The sequence below is a fragment of the Marmota monax genome, unplaced genomic scaffold, assembly GCF_021218885.2.
Source record: "Marmota monax isolate L192 unplaced genomic scaffold, Marmota_monax_Labrador192_F-V1.1 WCK01_AAM20220418_F8-fsc00020, whole genome shotgun sequence".
NCBI lineage: Eukaryota > Metazoa > Chordata > Mammalia > Rodentia > Sciuridae > Marmota > Marmota monax.
Window position 1 is genome coordinate 8,310,104 of NW_026692912.1, and position 15,464 is coordinate 8,325,567.

General features: G+C 60.3%; 1 protein-coding gene across 2 annotated transcripts in view; it reads left to right on the forward strand.

The window, feature by feature from the left end:
- The window catches only part of Col27a1 (collagen type XXVII alpha 1 chain), a 125,939-nt gene that overhangs the window by 86,420 nt on the left and 24,055 nt on the right, over nucleotides 1-15,464 (forward strand). For both annotated transcript variants that reach the window (XM_046451416.2, XM_046451417.2), the window contains 9 exons: nucleotides 2,235-2,288; nucleotides 2,751-2,795; nucleotides 2,893-2,937; nucleotides 3,198-3,251; nucleotides 4,165-4,218; nucleotides 4,993-5,046; nucleotides 7,245-7,298; nucleotides 7,977-8,030; nucleotides 11,446-11,553. In XM_046451416.2, the coding sequence (XP_046307372.1) occupies nucleotides 2,235-2,288; nucleotides 2,751-2,795; nucleotides 2,893-2,937; nucleotides 3,198-3,251; nucleotides 4,165-4,218; nucleotides 4,993-5,046; nucleotides 7,245-7,298; nucleotides 7,977-8,030; nucleotides 11,446-11,553 (522 nt within the window). The remainder of the gene's footprint in view (nucleotides 1-2,234; nucleotides 2,289-2,750; nucleotides 2,796-2,892; nucleotides 2,938-3,197; nucleotides 3,252-4,164; nucleotides 4,219-4,992; nucleotides 5,047-7,244; nucleotides 7,299-7,976; nucleotides 8,031-11,445; nucleotides 11,554-15,464) is intronic.

A 15,464-nucleotide genomic window follows, 5' to 3' on the forward strand; every position in this document is an offset into this window, starting at 1 on the left:
GGTCACTGAGGGTGGGGCAGAGAGGCCCTGGGGTGGGGAAGAGCTTCTGGGCAGCCTGCCCAGCTCCTGGTTTCCCCGGGCCCCTGCAAGGCCTCGCTGCTCTCTGGACCTCAGTCTCCCCATAGTGCCCTGGGGACTGGGTTGGGGAGGGAAGCCAGACCCTGCCTACCCTCCTGCCCGTGGAGGGTGGCCCCTGCTGCCCACCCTCCTCCCACCCTGGGAAGAAGGAGCTTGAGGGGTGGGGGCCGCCGGTGGGGGCTGGACCCTGTGCTCTGGGCAGGGAGCTGCGGGCCGTGCCCTCCAGCCGAAGCTGAAAGCAGGAGGGTTCTGGTCAGAGGGGCTCAGCCTCCCCGCCTCCCGGATGTGGGGCCTCAGGCCGGTCTCCCAAGCTCCTGGAGGCTTTGTCCACCTGCTCAGGTGTGCAGCTCAGAGGGGCCGAGGACCCGAGCTCCAGGTGCCAGGACCGCGCTCTGTGGCCATGAGTGGGCAGTGGCTTGTCCCCGGAAACTTCTCTTGAACCTCAGGCAATAGCCTCCCCCTCTGAGCCTCTGTTTCTTCCTCTGTAGACAGGTGGCCACAGAGGCCCCCCCCAGGGACATGGCCCAGAGGTTCTGTCTTTTCACGAATGTCCCCAACATGCCAGCGCCTCCCAGTGCGGCAGGCGGAGCCCGCGTGTCTCCCTCAAGTCTCCCACTCCTCCTTTAGCGTTCCTCACGAGGGCTGAAGGTGGCCAGGGTCCCCCGCCCAGTCCGACCCAGGCCTGGCTGGAGGCCGGGGCTGCCGACATGGCCTCTGGGGCGTGGATGTGAGAGGGCAGGCTCTGCCAGAAACCCAGACCCGCAGCAGAGAGAGCCTCCTGCTCCCTCCCGAGACTGGCCCCATCCCTGAGCCAGGCCTTGGCCTTGCCCTGGCCTCTCCCAGCAGGGTCTCCCAGACGTGGCCCTCCCACACCTCCCATAGGCGCCTCCCGCAGCTCCTCCAGCTGCCCCCCACCATGACGGCACTCCGCCCACCCCACCCCCCACTGAGCAACAGGGATTCTGGGGAGGACCTGGCGTGGGCTCCAGCTGACTTGGGTTCGAATTTCAGCTCTCCCTGGTGGCCCTGAGGCCACAAGCACGTTCACTTCCACTTCATTTCCACGCAGACCCGGCTCCTCGTCTGTAAGACCGTGGCTTTCTCTATTGCTGCTACTGTGGCTTCTTAGTGTCACAATTGTCACCGGTTCACCACTTTCTCCCTGCTCTCCTATGGTGAGCAGAGGGCAGCAGGGTCTAGGCCACACCAGGACCCCTCAGGGCCCCCTCCTTGGGAGCGCCAGGCAGCTGATAAAGTGGATCAGCAGTTCTCCTGTCTCAGTCCTCTGTTGACTTTGTCCTCCTGTGTGTCCGTGGCTTTTCCTCCCCATTCCTCAGCCTCCCCCACCCAGACACTCCCCATCCTGGGGTCTGGAGGAGTGTCCCAGGCTGCTCCTCCAGCCACCTCTGCTTGACACCCTTTGTCCCCCACAGAACAAACACTGATCTGTTCCCCAGGGACCTTTTCCAGGAGACCCCATCCCACTTGTGGCTCTGTGGGAGTGCCCATGGGGGACCCTGAAGGAGACACCAGTTGCTAATGTGCTGAGGAGCCTTGGGTGGTGGGCTTCCTTAGCCTGGCCTCCGTGTTCCCAGCTGTGCATATGACAGCAGGACTCCTCCTGCCCCCAGGACCTCTCCCCTGAGGGCACTGAGACTCCATCCAGTCTCCAGGGTCAGGACTGAGCCCAGGGCTCCAGAGGACAGTGGCCCTGCTCCTGCCCCCTCCTGCTGCCAGTCCTCCCTCTGTGAGCTGGCCCAGCTCACACATCTGGCCACAGGCTCCCTGGGTCCGTCTCGGTCTCCCCCGCACTCCTGCTTCCGCAGGGTGTGAAGACCCCGCTGTGGGTCGTGGCCTCGTGGTTCTTGGTCTGATCCTCCATCCCAAGTGTGGAGTGGGTCAGCTGGGTTACCCCCCCCCCACCAGGTCTGGAAAGGTGGGGCCTCTCGCTGAGTCTCCCTGGCCATGCTGTCTGCGCTGCCATCTCGGCTGACACCCAAGGGTGACGTGGCTCAGGAGGCAGTGTGCAGGAAGGCACAAGGCAGAGCCCAGGCTTGTGCAGGAAAGGCCTAGGCTCCAGGAAGCCCCGCCATCCTGGCTCCCAGCCTGAGGAGACCCCTGCCGTCCACTGTGCTAGAACCTTCTTTCTTTTTCAGGGTCCCAGAGGACCGGATGGACCCGCTGGGGAGCAGGGGTCCAGGGGCCTGAAGGTACCAGCCGTGTCCTGCCTTTACTCCCCCCCCCCACACACACACCCAGGGCAGGGGTTCCAGCACCAAAGCCAGAGGCCTGTCCTTCCCCAGCACCACCCCTAGGGGCAGCAGAGAGTCCTGGGGGAGGCTTAGGCCATCCCCAAGGCCAGTCGTCCTCCTGTCCCCACAGGCCCAGAGAAGAGAAAGCAGGGGAGGGCCAGCCGGAGGGGATCACAGTGCCTCTGAACCCCAGGGCCCCAGCCTCACCAGGCTCCTTGAGCTGAGGCCATCTGACGTCCCTGTCAGTGGGACGGGGTCCTGATGGCTGTGGAAAGCCTATCCTTTGCGGGGCCTTAGCTTTTCCGCCTACACAGTGGGGACAGGGGAGGACACTGTGGTCTCTCCGTGAGGCGGGTGCCTCCTGGGGAAGGGTCCTCCCATGAACCCCCCCCCTCACTGTAGGCGCTCCTCTTCCTGCAGGGCCCTGTGGGACCTCGGGGCAGACCCGGCCAACCTGGACAGCAGGTACGTCAGGCCAAGGTCACGCTGGCCGGCCGCCAGCCCCCACCCCACTCCCCGCTCTGTGATGTGTGCCTCTAATGACCCCCAAATGTGCTTCCAGGGCGCGGCTGGTGAGCGAGGCCACTCGGGCCCGCGAGGCTTCCTCGTAAGTGACAGTTCTCATTGTGGGGCTTTGGCACTGGGTGGGGCGCAGTAGCCACCGGTTCCTGGCCTGCTACGGAGACCCCACGGCCTCCAGCCCCTTCAGCATGTGTCCTCCCCTGGGTCTCTGCCTCCCTGCCTGTCACATGGGATCACACCTGTGGGGTGGGGAAGACCCAGGACACCTGCATGACTCACCTGAGGTCCAGGAGCAGGCGCAGCGATGGCGGGGAGGGACTGTGGTCACTGTGTCTCTCTCTGCAGGGCATCCCGGGTCCCTCAGGCCCCCCTGGCACCAAGGGCCTCCCAGGAGAACCGGTCAGTGTCCCTTACCCTCTTGACACCTTTGTGCTGCTCTCAGGCCAGCCACCAGGGGTGTGGGCCAGACAAGGAGCAGGGCTGGAAAGGGACCATGCTGGGCCCCACTGTCCCTGGGCCAGGCCCAGGTGAGGGCGAGAGCCCTGCCCGAACTCCATGCTTGGGCCTCTGTGCACTGCCTTGCAGCCTGTTCTGCCACCAAGGAGGGGACAGCTGCCCCTGCCCCGCCCATCTGTGGCGGGGAGGAGATGGGAGGTGTGTGGAGGGCGTGCAGCGCAGAGAAAGGCAGGGAGGGGACGGACGGGGACACCGGGCAGCACACTAGGGGCTGTCAGGAGGTGGCTGGCCATGGCCAGCATCGGCCCTTTGTCCTAAGGGTGGGGGAGCCGTTGAGGAGCGTGACCTGCTGTCAGGAGATGCCAGGGCCTGGGCTTGGGGGATTGCCCAGGTGTCCCCATTCCCTGTGGAGGCTGCCGGGGCCAGTGCTGCTGCTGAGATGGGGGTCAGGGCGGCTCCAGAGCTGAGCGAGTGCCTGGGCCCTCCCCAGGGGGCACTAGGGTGGGCAGGACGCTCTGCCCCAGGGCCTGGATGAGAGAGAGGCCCTTTGAGCGCTGGGTTGTCCAGGACCAGAGGTGGGGGTATGTGGGGCAGAGGATCAGGATGAGCCAGGCCCAGAGCCCGGGCCCCAGGGCAGCCCTGCTGGGCTTGGTGGGTGAGTAGGAGGGTGCAGGTGGCTGGGGGACCACAGGAGATTGGGACTGAGGACCTGGACTTCTAGGGTCCTGCAGTGCGGCTGGAGCGGGCTGGGCTGCTCGGTCCCAGGACCTGCTGGTCCTCCCCTCCCCCACCGCTCCAGCCCATGTGGTAGGAAGCTGGCTTCTCCCAACTGTGTGTCTGTGTGTCTGTCTTCCAGGGCCCTCAGGGACCCCAGGGACCAGTGGGCCCTCTGGGAGAGATGGGACCCAAGGTGAGTGCTGGGCACCCTTGCTGGTCCTTCCTGCTGCCCCTCCCGCCTCCTCCTAGGGGCACCCTCCTGCCGTCCCTGTCCTGGCCCAGGGAGATGGCGGAGCCTTGTGTGCTGAGACTGGAGCTTAGGCCCTGCAGAGAGGGGAGGCCCGAGCCAGAGGCAGAGACCAGAGCTGGGCTCCCAGGCCCAGGCCCTCGGGGTTGGCAGGGCCTCTTTGCCTCACTGAGAGTACCGGCCTCCCCCCTGCTGGGAATTCAGCCGCACAGAGGTGGGACCAGACAGCCTCAGGCAGCAAGGAGCAGAGGGGCCTCAGAGCTCCCGGCCTTATCCAGAGGACAAAGCCAAGCCCTGGGGTGAATGCGAGGCCTAGGCCATGCCCGGGGTGACGCAGCGCCCTTTGTCCTGTCCTGGCCCCACTGCGGAGAAGAGCTTGACCGCTCAGCCCTGAGCTCACACTGGCCTTGTCCCAGGCCTTAGGTGAACCATGAGTTCCCCCCCTGGGCTTGCCCAGGCTCCTAGGTGGCAAACCGCACTCGTGGGCAGGGAGAGGGTCCAGCAGCCACAGGTAGTCCTAAGGTGTGGCCAGTCTGGGCCCAGCCACCCTCCCTAGCCCCAGCTCAGGCTCCCAGAAGCTGCTGCCTGCTTCTGTCTCTGTGTCTCTCATGCTGTATGACCTGAGTATATCCCTGGCCCTCTCTGGGCCTCAGTTACCCCCTTGCTTACAACCAGGGGCCGGCCCTTGCTCTAGGAGAGACTGATGGCATTTTCTTGCAGGGGCCGCCAGGTGCAGTGGGAGAACCCGGCCTTCCTGGGGAAGCAGGGATGAAGGTGAGGCGGGATGCAAGACGAGAAAAATGGCTGTCGACACCAGCACCCAGCTGCCACTGTCCATGTCCCCCACCCCCACCCACAGAAGGAAACAGGCGTTTCTTGTGCCTGGGATAATGGGCTCTCTGTGCTCCTGCTGGGGAGCAGGGCCTGGGGTGGCCACGGTGGGTCCCCGTCTGCCCAGAGCCCCGCCCTGCCCCTGCCCCCCTGCCGGGCAGCGTTTTCTCTAGCACCTGCTAGGCTGCAAGTCGGGGGGCCGCACCTCCGGGCCTGCAATGCCACCTGTGTCTCAGCACTGCTGTCCCCCGTTACCTGCCAAGAAGCAGATACCCACTATACCTGGGCCTGGGAGGGCCTCCCACTTCTGCTGTTGGCCAATCCCGCCCCGTGCCTGAGTCTCCCTGTTATTCAGAGGGCGCTGGACCGGCCTGTGGCTATCGGGCTTGGCTTAGCTCCAGAACCTTTGCTCAAAGAACAATGGTGACCCCCGCCCCCCATGTAGGAATAGGTGGGGAGGGCTGGTGAGTGCTGGGCTCTGCCTCCTCCTCGTGCCCCAGACCCCAGCAGGAGTGGGGCTTGGAAGTCCCTGCATGAGAAGGACCCCTTGGGGATCTTCAGGGTGCAGGTGACTCTTACTTGAGCCTCCCTCTGGTCTGAGTTTCTTTTCCAGTCTCCAGGAAGGGCAAGAAGCTGTCGGTTAGAGTGGCCATCCTGTACCGAGCCTCCAGGCCAGGCCACTCCAATCTGTACCCTGAGTGTGTCACCAGACACGGGCCCCGCGCTAGACTGTGGTCTGGTTACTGACCAGAGTTTCTCTCCTTCAGGGTAGTGGCGAAAGCCAGAGGTGTTCAGAGCAAAAAGTACTTAGGATAGTGCGCCATCGCCCATGAAGATAATGGTGATTGTGAAGGTGGTGGTGATGGTGGTGGAGATGAGATTGGAAGGTGTTGATGATGGTGGAGATGATACTCATGGTGATGGTGATGGTGGTGGTGGTGGTGGTGGTGGTGATGGTGATGGTGATGGTGGTGATGCTGATTATGATGTGAAGGTAGTGATGGTGGTGATAGTAATGACAGTAATGATGATCACAGGCATTATGGTAATGGTGGTGATAGTGGAGGTGATGATTGGAAGGTGGTGATCATGGTGGTGTTGATGATGGTGGTGGTGGTGATGACAGTGATGGTTATAATAATGATGGTGATGACAATGAGAAGCTGCTGATGGTGATAGTGATGATAATGGTGGTGATAATTAGGAGGGATATATGATAATCATGGTAATGGTGATGGTGGTAATGGTAATATTGGCAATGAGAATGATGGTGGTGGTGGTGGTGATGGTGGTGATGAAATTGGGAGGGGTTGATGGGGGTGGATACAATAATCATGATGATGGTGCTGGTGGTGATGATGGGATGGTGGTGGTGGCAATGATGATGGTGATTTTGATGATATGATGGTGATGGTATTGGTTTTGGTGGTGATTATGGTGGAGATGATAATCATGGTGATGGTGATGGTGATGGTGGTGATGGTAGTGATTATGGTGGAGATGATAAATCATGGTGATGGTGGTGGTGATGATGATGGTGGTGATGGTGATGGTAATGATTATGGTGGAGATGATAATCATGGTCATGGTCATGGTGATGGTGATGGTGATGGTGATGGTGGTGATGGTGATGGTGGAGATGGTGATGGTAGTGATTATAGTGGAGATGATAATCATGGTGATGGTGATGGTGGTGATGATGGGATGGTGGTGGTGGCAATGATGATGGTGATTTTGATGATATGATGGTGATGGTGTTGGTTTTGGTGGTGATTATGGAGAAGATGATAATCATGGTGATGGTGGTGATGGTAATGATTATGGTGGAGATGATAATCATGGTGATGGTGATGGTGATGGTGGTGATGGTGATGGTGATGGTGGAGATGGTGATGGTAGTGATTATAGTGGAGATGATAATCATGGTGATGGTGATGGTCTTTCTTCCCTGGTGCTGGGGAAGCCCATGTCCAGGGCTGACCTAGAGTAGGGGCTCTGGTTGATGCTTTATGATTCTCTTTGGTCTTTGGGAAGAGGGACTTCCCCAGCTCCCTCCTGCCCCCTGGTGGAAACAGGAGGGTATTGCGAGGACTGGGACTGGGCCTACCTGCCTTCATGGACTTGTGTTTGGCTTCTCCTAGGGCGACCTTGGACCCCTGGGCACCCCTGGGGAGCAGGGCCTCGTTGGGCAGCGGGTAAGTAGCAGCAGTGCTTCTCCCTGGAAAGCCCAGGGCATGGGCACAGGCGAGGAAGGGAGAGAAGGGCTCCATTCAGCCTCCTTGACCCTCGGTTTCCTCAGCTTAGAAACAGACCAGGCCTCTTCCCGGCCTCGTGCACTCCCATCACCAGCGTTTCCCCAGTGTGGAGGAAAGCGTTCTGTGGCTGGGGACGTTGGGGACGTGCACGCTTGGTGTGCACGCTTGGTGTTCGCACTTACCCATTAGCACCTCTGAGAAGGCCTGCAGTCAGGAGCGTGGCCTCCTCTGGGTGAACCCAGGGCGTCCAAAGGCATCGAAATTCCAGGGATTTTATTGAGAACATGTTTGTCCTTCAGAACTGTCCACAGTTGTCCCTCCTTCTCCAAGAGAGACCTGCAAAGCCCTCGAGGGCCCTGGGGCCATTTCTTTATGTTCCCTGCTTGTTTATTAAGTCCTCCTGAACATGACCCATGGGCAGCTTGAGGATACAGCAGGCCCCTTCCTGATGGGGCAGCCCACGGGGGAGAGGGCGTCCGAGGGCCTCTGTTCATGGGCTCCAGGCCTGACCGTCTTTCCTCCTGTCCAACACCTCGTGCTCCCCGTGGCCCGAGGTGGGGCTCTCTGGACCCCTCCCAATATAATAATGTGTCTTGGTCTCTCTCATCCCCTTTCCAGGGAGAGCCAGGCCTCGAGGGTGACGGTGGCCCTGCTGGGCCCGACGGGCTGAAGGTACGTGCCCTCTGGGTCAGGAGCTGGGAGGAGGGGGCCAGTTCTGCCCTCCCAGAGCACCCATCCCCACAGCCTCTGCGGTCAGTGTGGCCCCCTGGGAGCCTGGCCCTGCCCACCCAGGTGCCTGCTCGGTGGAGCTGGGGGCCGTCACCACCTCCCACTCATCCGTGCTCCCTTCTCCTGAAACATCTGCTTCTCTTGGCTGAGGGAGGTTGCTGAGCGCCCTCCAGGCCGGGCCCAGAGCCCAGGCTTTGGTTTCTGTTGCCTTCCAAGCATCCTAAAAAATTAGAAAAACAATAACCACCAGCGTTGATGTGCAGGCCACTGTTTAGGGAGGACTAGTGACACAGGTACCGGCTGAGCCCTCTGTATAAATCACCTCTATCATTGCTGCAAGGTAAGTTATATCTTTAGAGAGGAAACTGAGGCTCAGAGAGGTTTAGCAGCCTGCCTGCGGACACACAGCTAGTAACTGGCAAACCCAGGGCCCAAATCTGGGTCTATCTGGCTTCAAACTGTAGCTCTTTCTGCTGCAGGGTGCCCCAGTTCTAAAGGTGGGGAGATTGAGGCTCACAGGGGGGCAGAGAGGTGTCTGTTCAGAGTCTAAGGCTGCGAATGGAGGATCCAGGATTCAAACTCGAGGCTCACAGAGCCAAAGCTTATTGGCCCAGCTCAGCCCGGCCGGTCCCCGTCAGCCACAAAGGCAGGGCCCTTAGAGGGACGCAGGGGCTCTCTGCAGGCAGCAGCCCTGACTCACCAGCCCCACCCCGGCCCAGGCCTGGCCCGCCTCCACTTCTGCCCCTCAGGTGGGCTTTCTCCAGGGCTGACCGGCACTGGGCACATCACCCCCACCAGCCCCTCCCAGGTCCCAGGTGAGCGCCACAGCCAGATCCCCTGTGCCACCCTCCGTGGCCTCAGACCAGCACCCTCTCCTGGCCTGCATTTCCCCAGGCCCAGGCCTCTGCCCGTGCCCCTCCCCCAGAGCCCCAGGACTTCCCCTCTCCCAGGGCGCCTTGGTGACAGGCCCCGGCTGGCTTAAAGGGTGACAGCTCCCCCACCCCAGCCCCCAGCCCTGGGGTACAGCTGGGTCCCTTTCCTCCTCCACCACTCAGGTCCCTGGGCCCCACTTCCGTCTTCTTTCACTCCCTTCAAAACTAATTCTACCCGTGTCCTTGGACCAGAGTAGTTGCTCAGATGCACAGCACCTTCCCTGGTCCTTGCATGAATCCCAGGAGAGACTCTGCCTTCTATGGTGTCTGCCCAGGCGTCACCTTCATGGTGAAAACTGCCTCTAGGTGTGGACAGCACTTGACAGTTTATAGAGTGCGTCTGGACCAGTCTCTGTTGACAGTGACGGTGCCCAGTGGTAGCTCCCCTCTCTCCACCCTCATTCCCAGGCGCTATGCTAAGCTCTCTGCAGGCTTTCTGTCCTTCAGGCCCCTCAGTGACCCCTTGATCCTTGTTTTATTACAAGGAAACTGCCCAGGGTCACCCAGCTATTGGGTGCAGTAAAGAGCGCAGCCCAGGGCTGAGGGAGGCTGTCCCTGGGCAGAGGTCCTTGGGCTGAGAAGGAGCCGGAGCTCTGTGTGCTCACCACTCCGCCACTGGCCACTGCGTGGCATGAGGAGTCCCCGCCTCCCTCTGGGCCTCAGTCTTCCCATCTATGAATGGGGAGAGTGGAATCAGGCGGCCTGGAACGCTGAGGTCACAGGTGTCCCCGGAATCCCCGAGCCTGCTCTGCGGGACCACAGGAGCACCCCAGCTGTGTGGGAGGCCTGCAGGGTGCTGTCGCCCTGGGACCGGGTCCTGTACGGGGCGGCCAGGGTGCCGAGCCAGGAGCGGCCTCAGAGCAAGGGGTATGCGGGGGGCCAGGGGGGCAGCCCCTCTCTGCACCAGGCTGTGCCTGGAATCTGAGAACCTCAGTGGGCCTACCCGGGGCCCTGGCCTGACCTGCAGCCCACGCTGGGCTCCCTCCACATCCACACTGCCTTGCCAGGGTCCCTCATCTGCTGTGACGTCAGGACACAAAACTGGCCAAGCCGCATGCTGCTCCTCCTGGACTGCTCCCAGACGCTCCCTCCCCACTCATGTGACCTCAGGCCCTCACCTTCCAGGGGCCCCTGAGCAGCCCCTGCCGTAGACCCCGGGGTGACAGCCTTCTGACGAACCCTGCCCTCCACCTGCAGCCCCTGCCCAGCCTCACCCCTCGTGCCTGCTCTGCCCAGGGCCCCCACCGCGTCCTGGAGGAGCCTGCTTTCCCCAGGACCCTGCGGAGCGGCAAGCTCAGGGCCACCTGGCCATCAAAGCCCTTTGCAAAGCCAGAGCATGCGGGGAGCAGACGCAGCCTGTGACTTGGGCTCTCAGAGCCCACAGTCCTTCCCAGGGACAGAGCCTCAGGTGCCCCGGACCTTGCAGTCCCAAGAGGACCTTGGTGACATCCCCAGTAACTACAGAGCTGCCTTCAGGGAGAGGAGCTTGGTGGGAGCTGGCCAGTCCAGCTCCGCTATTTGAGGCCAAGCGATGGGTCTTGCTCGGCTTAGTGTCCTCTCTGTAAAGCCGGACCTAAGGACACGTGCCCCGAGAGGCTGCGGCCAGGAGGAAGTTAGTTTAAAGGATCCAGAATCGAGGCCAGACACGGGAGCGCCAGGTGACACTGGCTGCCACCCACCCGACAGGGTGCCATGTGCCCACGCTGAGCAGGCCACGGCCCCAGAGGGCCATCTCAGCATCATCTCTGGGGACGTGGCCCAGCTTACCCCTAACTCGCTCAGCTGCCTGGAGCCGAGGCCTGGCTGCATGCGGCCTGGCTCCCGGCAAAGCCATGGCATGTGGCATGTGGCGTGTGTTGTGACCATGCTGCCTCGGGGTGAGCGAAGCTGAGGAGTGCACCTTGGAGTAGTGACAAGTGGCCCCTCAGATGGCGCTTCCTCCTTGATAAAGACTCATCCAGCCCGGCCCTGGAGGCTGAGGCAGGAGGATCCCAAGTTCAAAGCCAGCCTCAGCAATAGCGAGGCTCTAAGCAGCTCAGGGAGACCCTGGCTGTAATAAAATACAAAACAGGCTGGGGACGTGGCTCAGGGTCGAGTTCAATGCTGTCCCCCACTAAAGACCTCATCTCGTCCCCGTTCTCCAGGGAGTCGGCCTTGGGGCCAAGTCACCGTGTCTGCTACCTTGCCCCTCCTGGGACCTCCCGGTGGCTGTGCACAGAGGCCTGGCTTTTCTCTGAGCCACTGCCCTGTCTGGCCCCAGCTCAGGCAAGGACATGTGGCAGCCGCCCTGCGGGACACTGCCCATGCTGGCCACGCCTGCCAGCCCGACTCAGGCGACTCGGGCCTCCACGCGGATCCCCGAGGCTTGGGCTCAGGTGGCCTGTGACTGATGCGTTCTCTCCCCTCCTCATGCCTTCCCGACCCAGGGGGACCGAGGTGACCCAGGGCCTGATGGAGAGCATGGCGAGAAAGGCCAGGAAGGGCTCAAGGGCGAGGACGGGGCCCCCGGCCCTCCTGGTGTCACCGGCGTCCGGGTGAGTGTGCGGGCGGCGGGCCAGCGCTGGGCTCCTGGTCACAGGCACAACCTGCCTGCAGTGGCAGGGCCTTCGAGGGCGAGGCTCGGGCGGGGGCACCGGGCTGACGACTGGGACCTTCTTGGTAGTGGGCCCGGGGGTGTCCACAGCTGAGCTGGGGGGCCGGGGGGCTGGAGGGCCAGCTTGCCAACTCACTGATACAGCACCAGCCTGCTGGGCGGTGGGACCCCGTGTCGTAGCCGTCCCCCGGGCTGTGAGTCCCCTTCTTCTCCCAGTGGAGGGTCTGGGCTATTCCCCACCCCTCAGCCCACTTTCATTCAGGCCTATTCTTGACATTCCCTTTCCCTCCCAGAGTGTCGAAGTGACTAACCTGGGACAGATCCAAATTAGCCGGCAACAAACTGGTTGTGGGAAAATGTTTGTTTCCTAAAAATAGAACCAAAGTGCTAATCCCCCTTAACAGCTGCAGCAGAATGAGCTCACCACTGAACTGGAGAGGAACACGAGCACTTGGTTGGACTCTCCATGCCAGAGGCTTCCCCAGGCTGGGCTCAGCTGTGGGGAAATGGGCCAGGGGGACTCGGCAGAAGGGCCGCTGGCCCCCATTCTCCCTCAGTAACTTGCTGTGTGACTTTTTCACTCACTCCTTGCCCTCTCTGGTCTCACCTTGTCACTATGAAAGATTTGGAGGGGAAAATGTGTGCTAAGATCCCTTTGACATCCCACATTCCAGGCACCCCTTTTACTGAGTTTTAAGTATCACACTGTACAATGGCAGGCACTGTGGCAGAAATACCCTGAGGACAGAGTCCAGAGGTTGCACCTGCATCCTGGCTTCAGCAGCTCCCCTCGTTGAGCCTGTAGGAAAATCACTGTGCTCCTCTGAGCCTTGGTCTTCTCATCCAGAAAGAGTCAGTGAGACTCCACAGGCAGCGCCCAGAACCGAAGACTGAGGGTTCCGAGGAGGAGAGGAATAGAAGCTGGTGGTGGAGGTGAAGGATTTGTGGATGGGACTGGGGGTGACAGCAGCAGTGGTAGTGCTGGTCGTGGTGGTGGTGGTGGTGATGATGGTGATGGTGATGGTGGTTATGGTGGTGATGATGGTAGTAGTGGTAGTGGTAGATGGTGATAATGATGATGGTGATGGTTATGCTGGTGATGGTGATGATTGTGGTGATGGTAGATGGTGATGGTGATGGTAGATGGTGATGGTGATGGTTATGCTGGTGATGATGATGGTGGTGATGGTGATGGTAGATGGTGATGGTTATGCTGGTGATGGTGCTGATGGTGATGGTGATGGTGGTTATGGTGGTGATGGTGATGGTAGATGGTGGTGATGGTTATGCTGGTGATGGTGGTGATGATTGTGGTGATGATAATGGTGATGGTTGTGATGGTCATGGTGGTGATGGTGGATGGTGATGGGATGATCATGGTGGTGATGTTAGTGATGATGGGTGATGAAGGTGGTAATGCTGGTGATCCTGGTGATGATGGTGATGGTGGTGATGATGGTGATGGTGGTGATGATGGTGATGGTGGTGATGACGGTGATGGTGATGTGGTGGTGGCAGTGGCTGTGATAGTGCTGTGGTTGTGGTGACAGTGGTGGTAGCAATGGCAGCGTCAGTGTCTGGCTGTCACTCCCAGTTCATTCACCAGGGGGCAGGGGGCAGCCTGCATGTGCAGAGGGCCCTGAGGCCGTGGAGGCCTGAGGCCAAGGAGGCCTGGTTGTTTGTTTGTTGTTTTTGAGCTTCTTTGGCCTCAGGGCACAGGTCGGACACCTCCGGCCTGTGGCCTGCAGAGAGTCAAGTATTTAAAAATAGAATTTTCTCCAGCCATCAGGGCGGTTCCGGAGTGTGCCCCAGTCCTGCTCCACGTTCTCATGTTTGGTGATGAGGATCTGCACACGTGCCCTGGTCCCCGGGGACTCTGTCGCCTGGTGACGTCACAGCCAGCTTAGCTGTGTGGGCACACTGTATGATGTGCGCACAGTGACAGAATCGCCTCACGGCTCATTTCCCTGAACTTGTCCTGTTAGTACTTGAGGATTGACTGCCCATGGGTGGGGCCGAGCCAAAGTCACTATTCCAGTCCCACAGCCTTAGCCCACTGGGTGCTAAAGCCATTCTCGGGGTTCCCCATCTCTGGGGTGTTCTCAGCTGGAGACGGCCTGGTCTCCCGTCCCCTGACCCTGGACCCAATGCTTTCCTCTGACAAGAAACCAGTCAGCCACTGTGGTCACCTCAGTCCACTGGCAGATTCCCCCAGCCACCGCACCACAATTTCACCAGGGCCCAACAGGGCCAGCCTGGGCCAGGCGTGCCCCAGGAAGTGACACTGCACGTCACTTCTAACGTGTGCTGGTGGCCTGCAGACAGTACCTCTTCTTACCAGGTCTCAGTTTCTTTAGCCTGACTGGTGGCTAGTGTTGGGTGCCGAGCAGGCTGAACTGTGTTGTCTGCAGGGCAGGCTGAACAGATGTTGGCTGCAGGATAGCCCACGCACTCAAACCCCCCTCTATCTGGTCCTTTATCACCTGTTTGCCTCAAGTCTGAACATTCAACCCTGCTTAAGGCTGAACACTTAACCCCCCCTTGGGCCAACAAGGCAGCTTGCAGACCAGAGGCCCCATTAGATTTGGGCTATAAAAACTCCCTCCTGCCAGGCCCCCCTCTCTCTCCCTCTCTCTCTTGCTCTCTCTCTCTTGCTCTTTATCTTTCTTACGCGCACGCTCTCTCTCTCTTGCTCTTGCTCTCTCCCTGTTCATCTCTTTTCTCTCTCTTTCCTTCTTTCCTTTCTCTTTGTTGCACTGCTGCAATAAAGATCTTTTGGTTGCTCCGAGTGTTGTGGTCACTTTCCTTTCAGCTAGAGCATGAGGATTGTTAGAATTTTACTACTGGAGAAGCAAGAGACCTGGAGATGGCTCTGTCCAGTGCTGTCCAGTCAAAACAGTACAGAGCCAGGCGTGTTGGCGCATGCCCTTAATCCCAGCTGAGGACTCAAGAGGCTGAGGCAGGAGGATCACAAGTTTGAGGCCAGCCTCAGCACTTAGCAAGTCCCTAAGCGACTTAATGAGACCCTGTCTCTAAAAAATAAAAAGGGCTGGGGATGTGCTCAGTGGTTCAAGTGCTTCTGGGTTGAATCCCCAGGACAAAAAGAAGAAAGAAAGGAGGGAGGGAGGGAAGGAAGGAGGGAGGGAGGGAGGGAAGGAAGGAAGGAGGGAGGGAAGGAAGGAAGGAGGGAGGGAAGGAAGGAAGGAGGGAGGGAGGGTAGGAGGGAGGGAGGGAAGGAGGGAAGGAGGGAAGGTGGGAGGGAGGGAAGGAGGGAGGGAAAGAGGGAAGGAAGGAGGGAGGGAGGGTAGGAGGGAGGGAGGGAAAGAGGGAGGGAGGGAAGGAGGGAAGGTGGGAGGAAGGGAAGGAGGGAGGGAAAGAGGGAAGGTGGGAGGGAGGGAAGGAAGGAGGGAGGGAGGGAGGGAAGGAGGGTAGGAGGGAGGGAGGGAAAGAGGGAGGGAGGGAAAGAGGGAAGGAGGGAAGGTGGGAGGGAGGGAAGGAAGGAGGGAAGGAGGGAAGGTGGGAGGGAGGGAAGGAGGGAAGGTGGGAGGGAGGGAAGGAAGGAGGGAGGGAGGGAAGGAAGGAGGGAAGGAGGGAAGGTGGGAGGGAGGGAAGGAAGGAGGGAAGGTGGGAGGGAGGGAAGGAGGGAGGGAGGGAGGGAGGGAGGGAAGGAGGGAGGGAGGGAGGGAAAGAGGGAGGGAGGGAAGGTGGGAGGGAGGGAAGAAAGGAGGGAGGGAGGGAAAGAGGGAAGGAGGGAGGGAAGGGAAAGAACCAGAATACGAGCCACATAACTTAAAATTTTCTAGTCGCCACATTTTAAAAAGGTAAAAACAAACAGGTGAAATTAATTTTAAT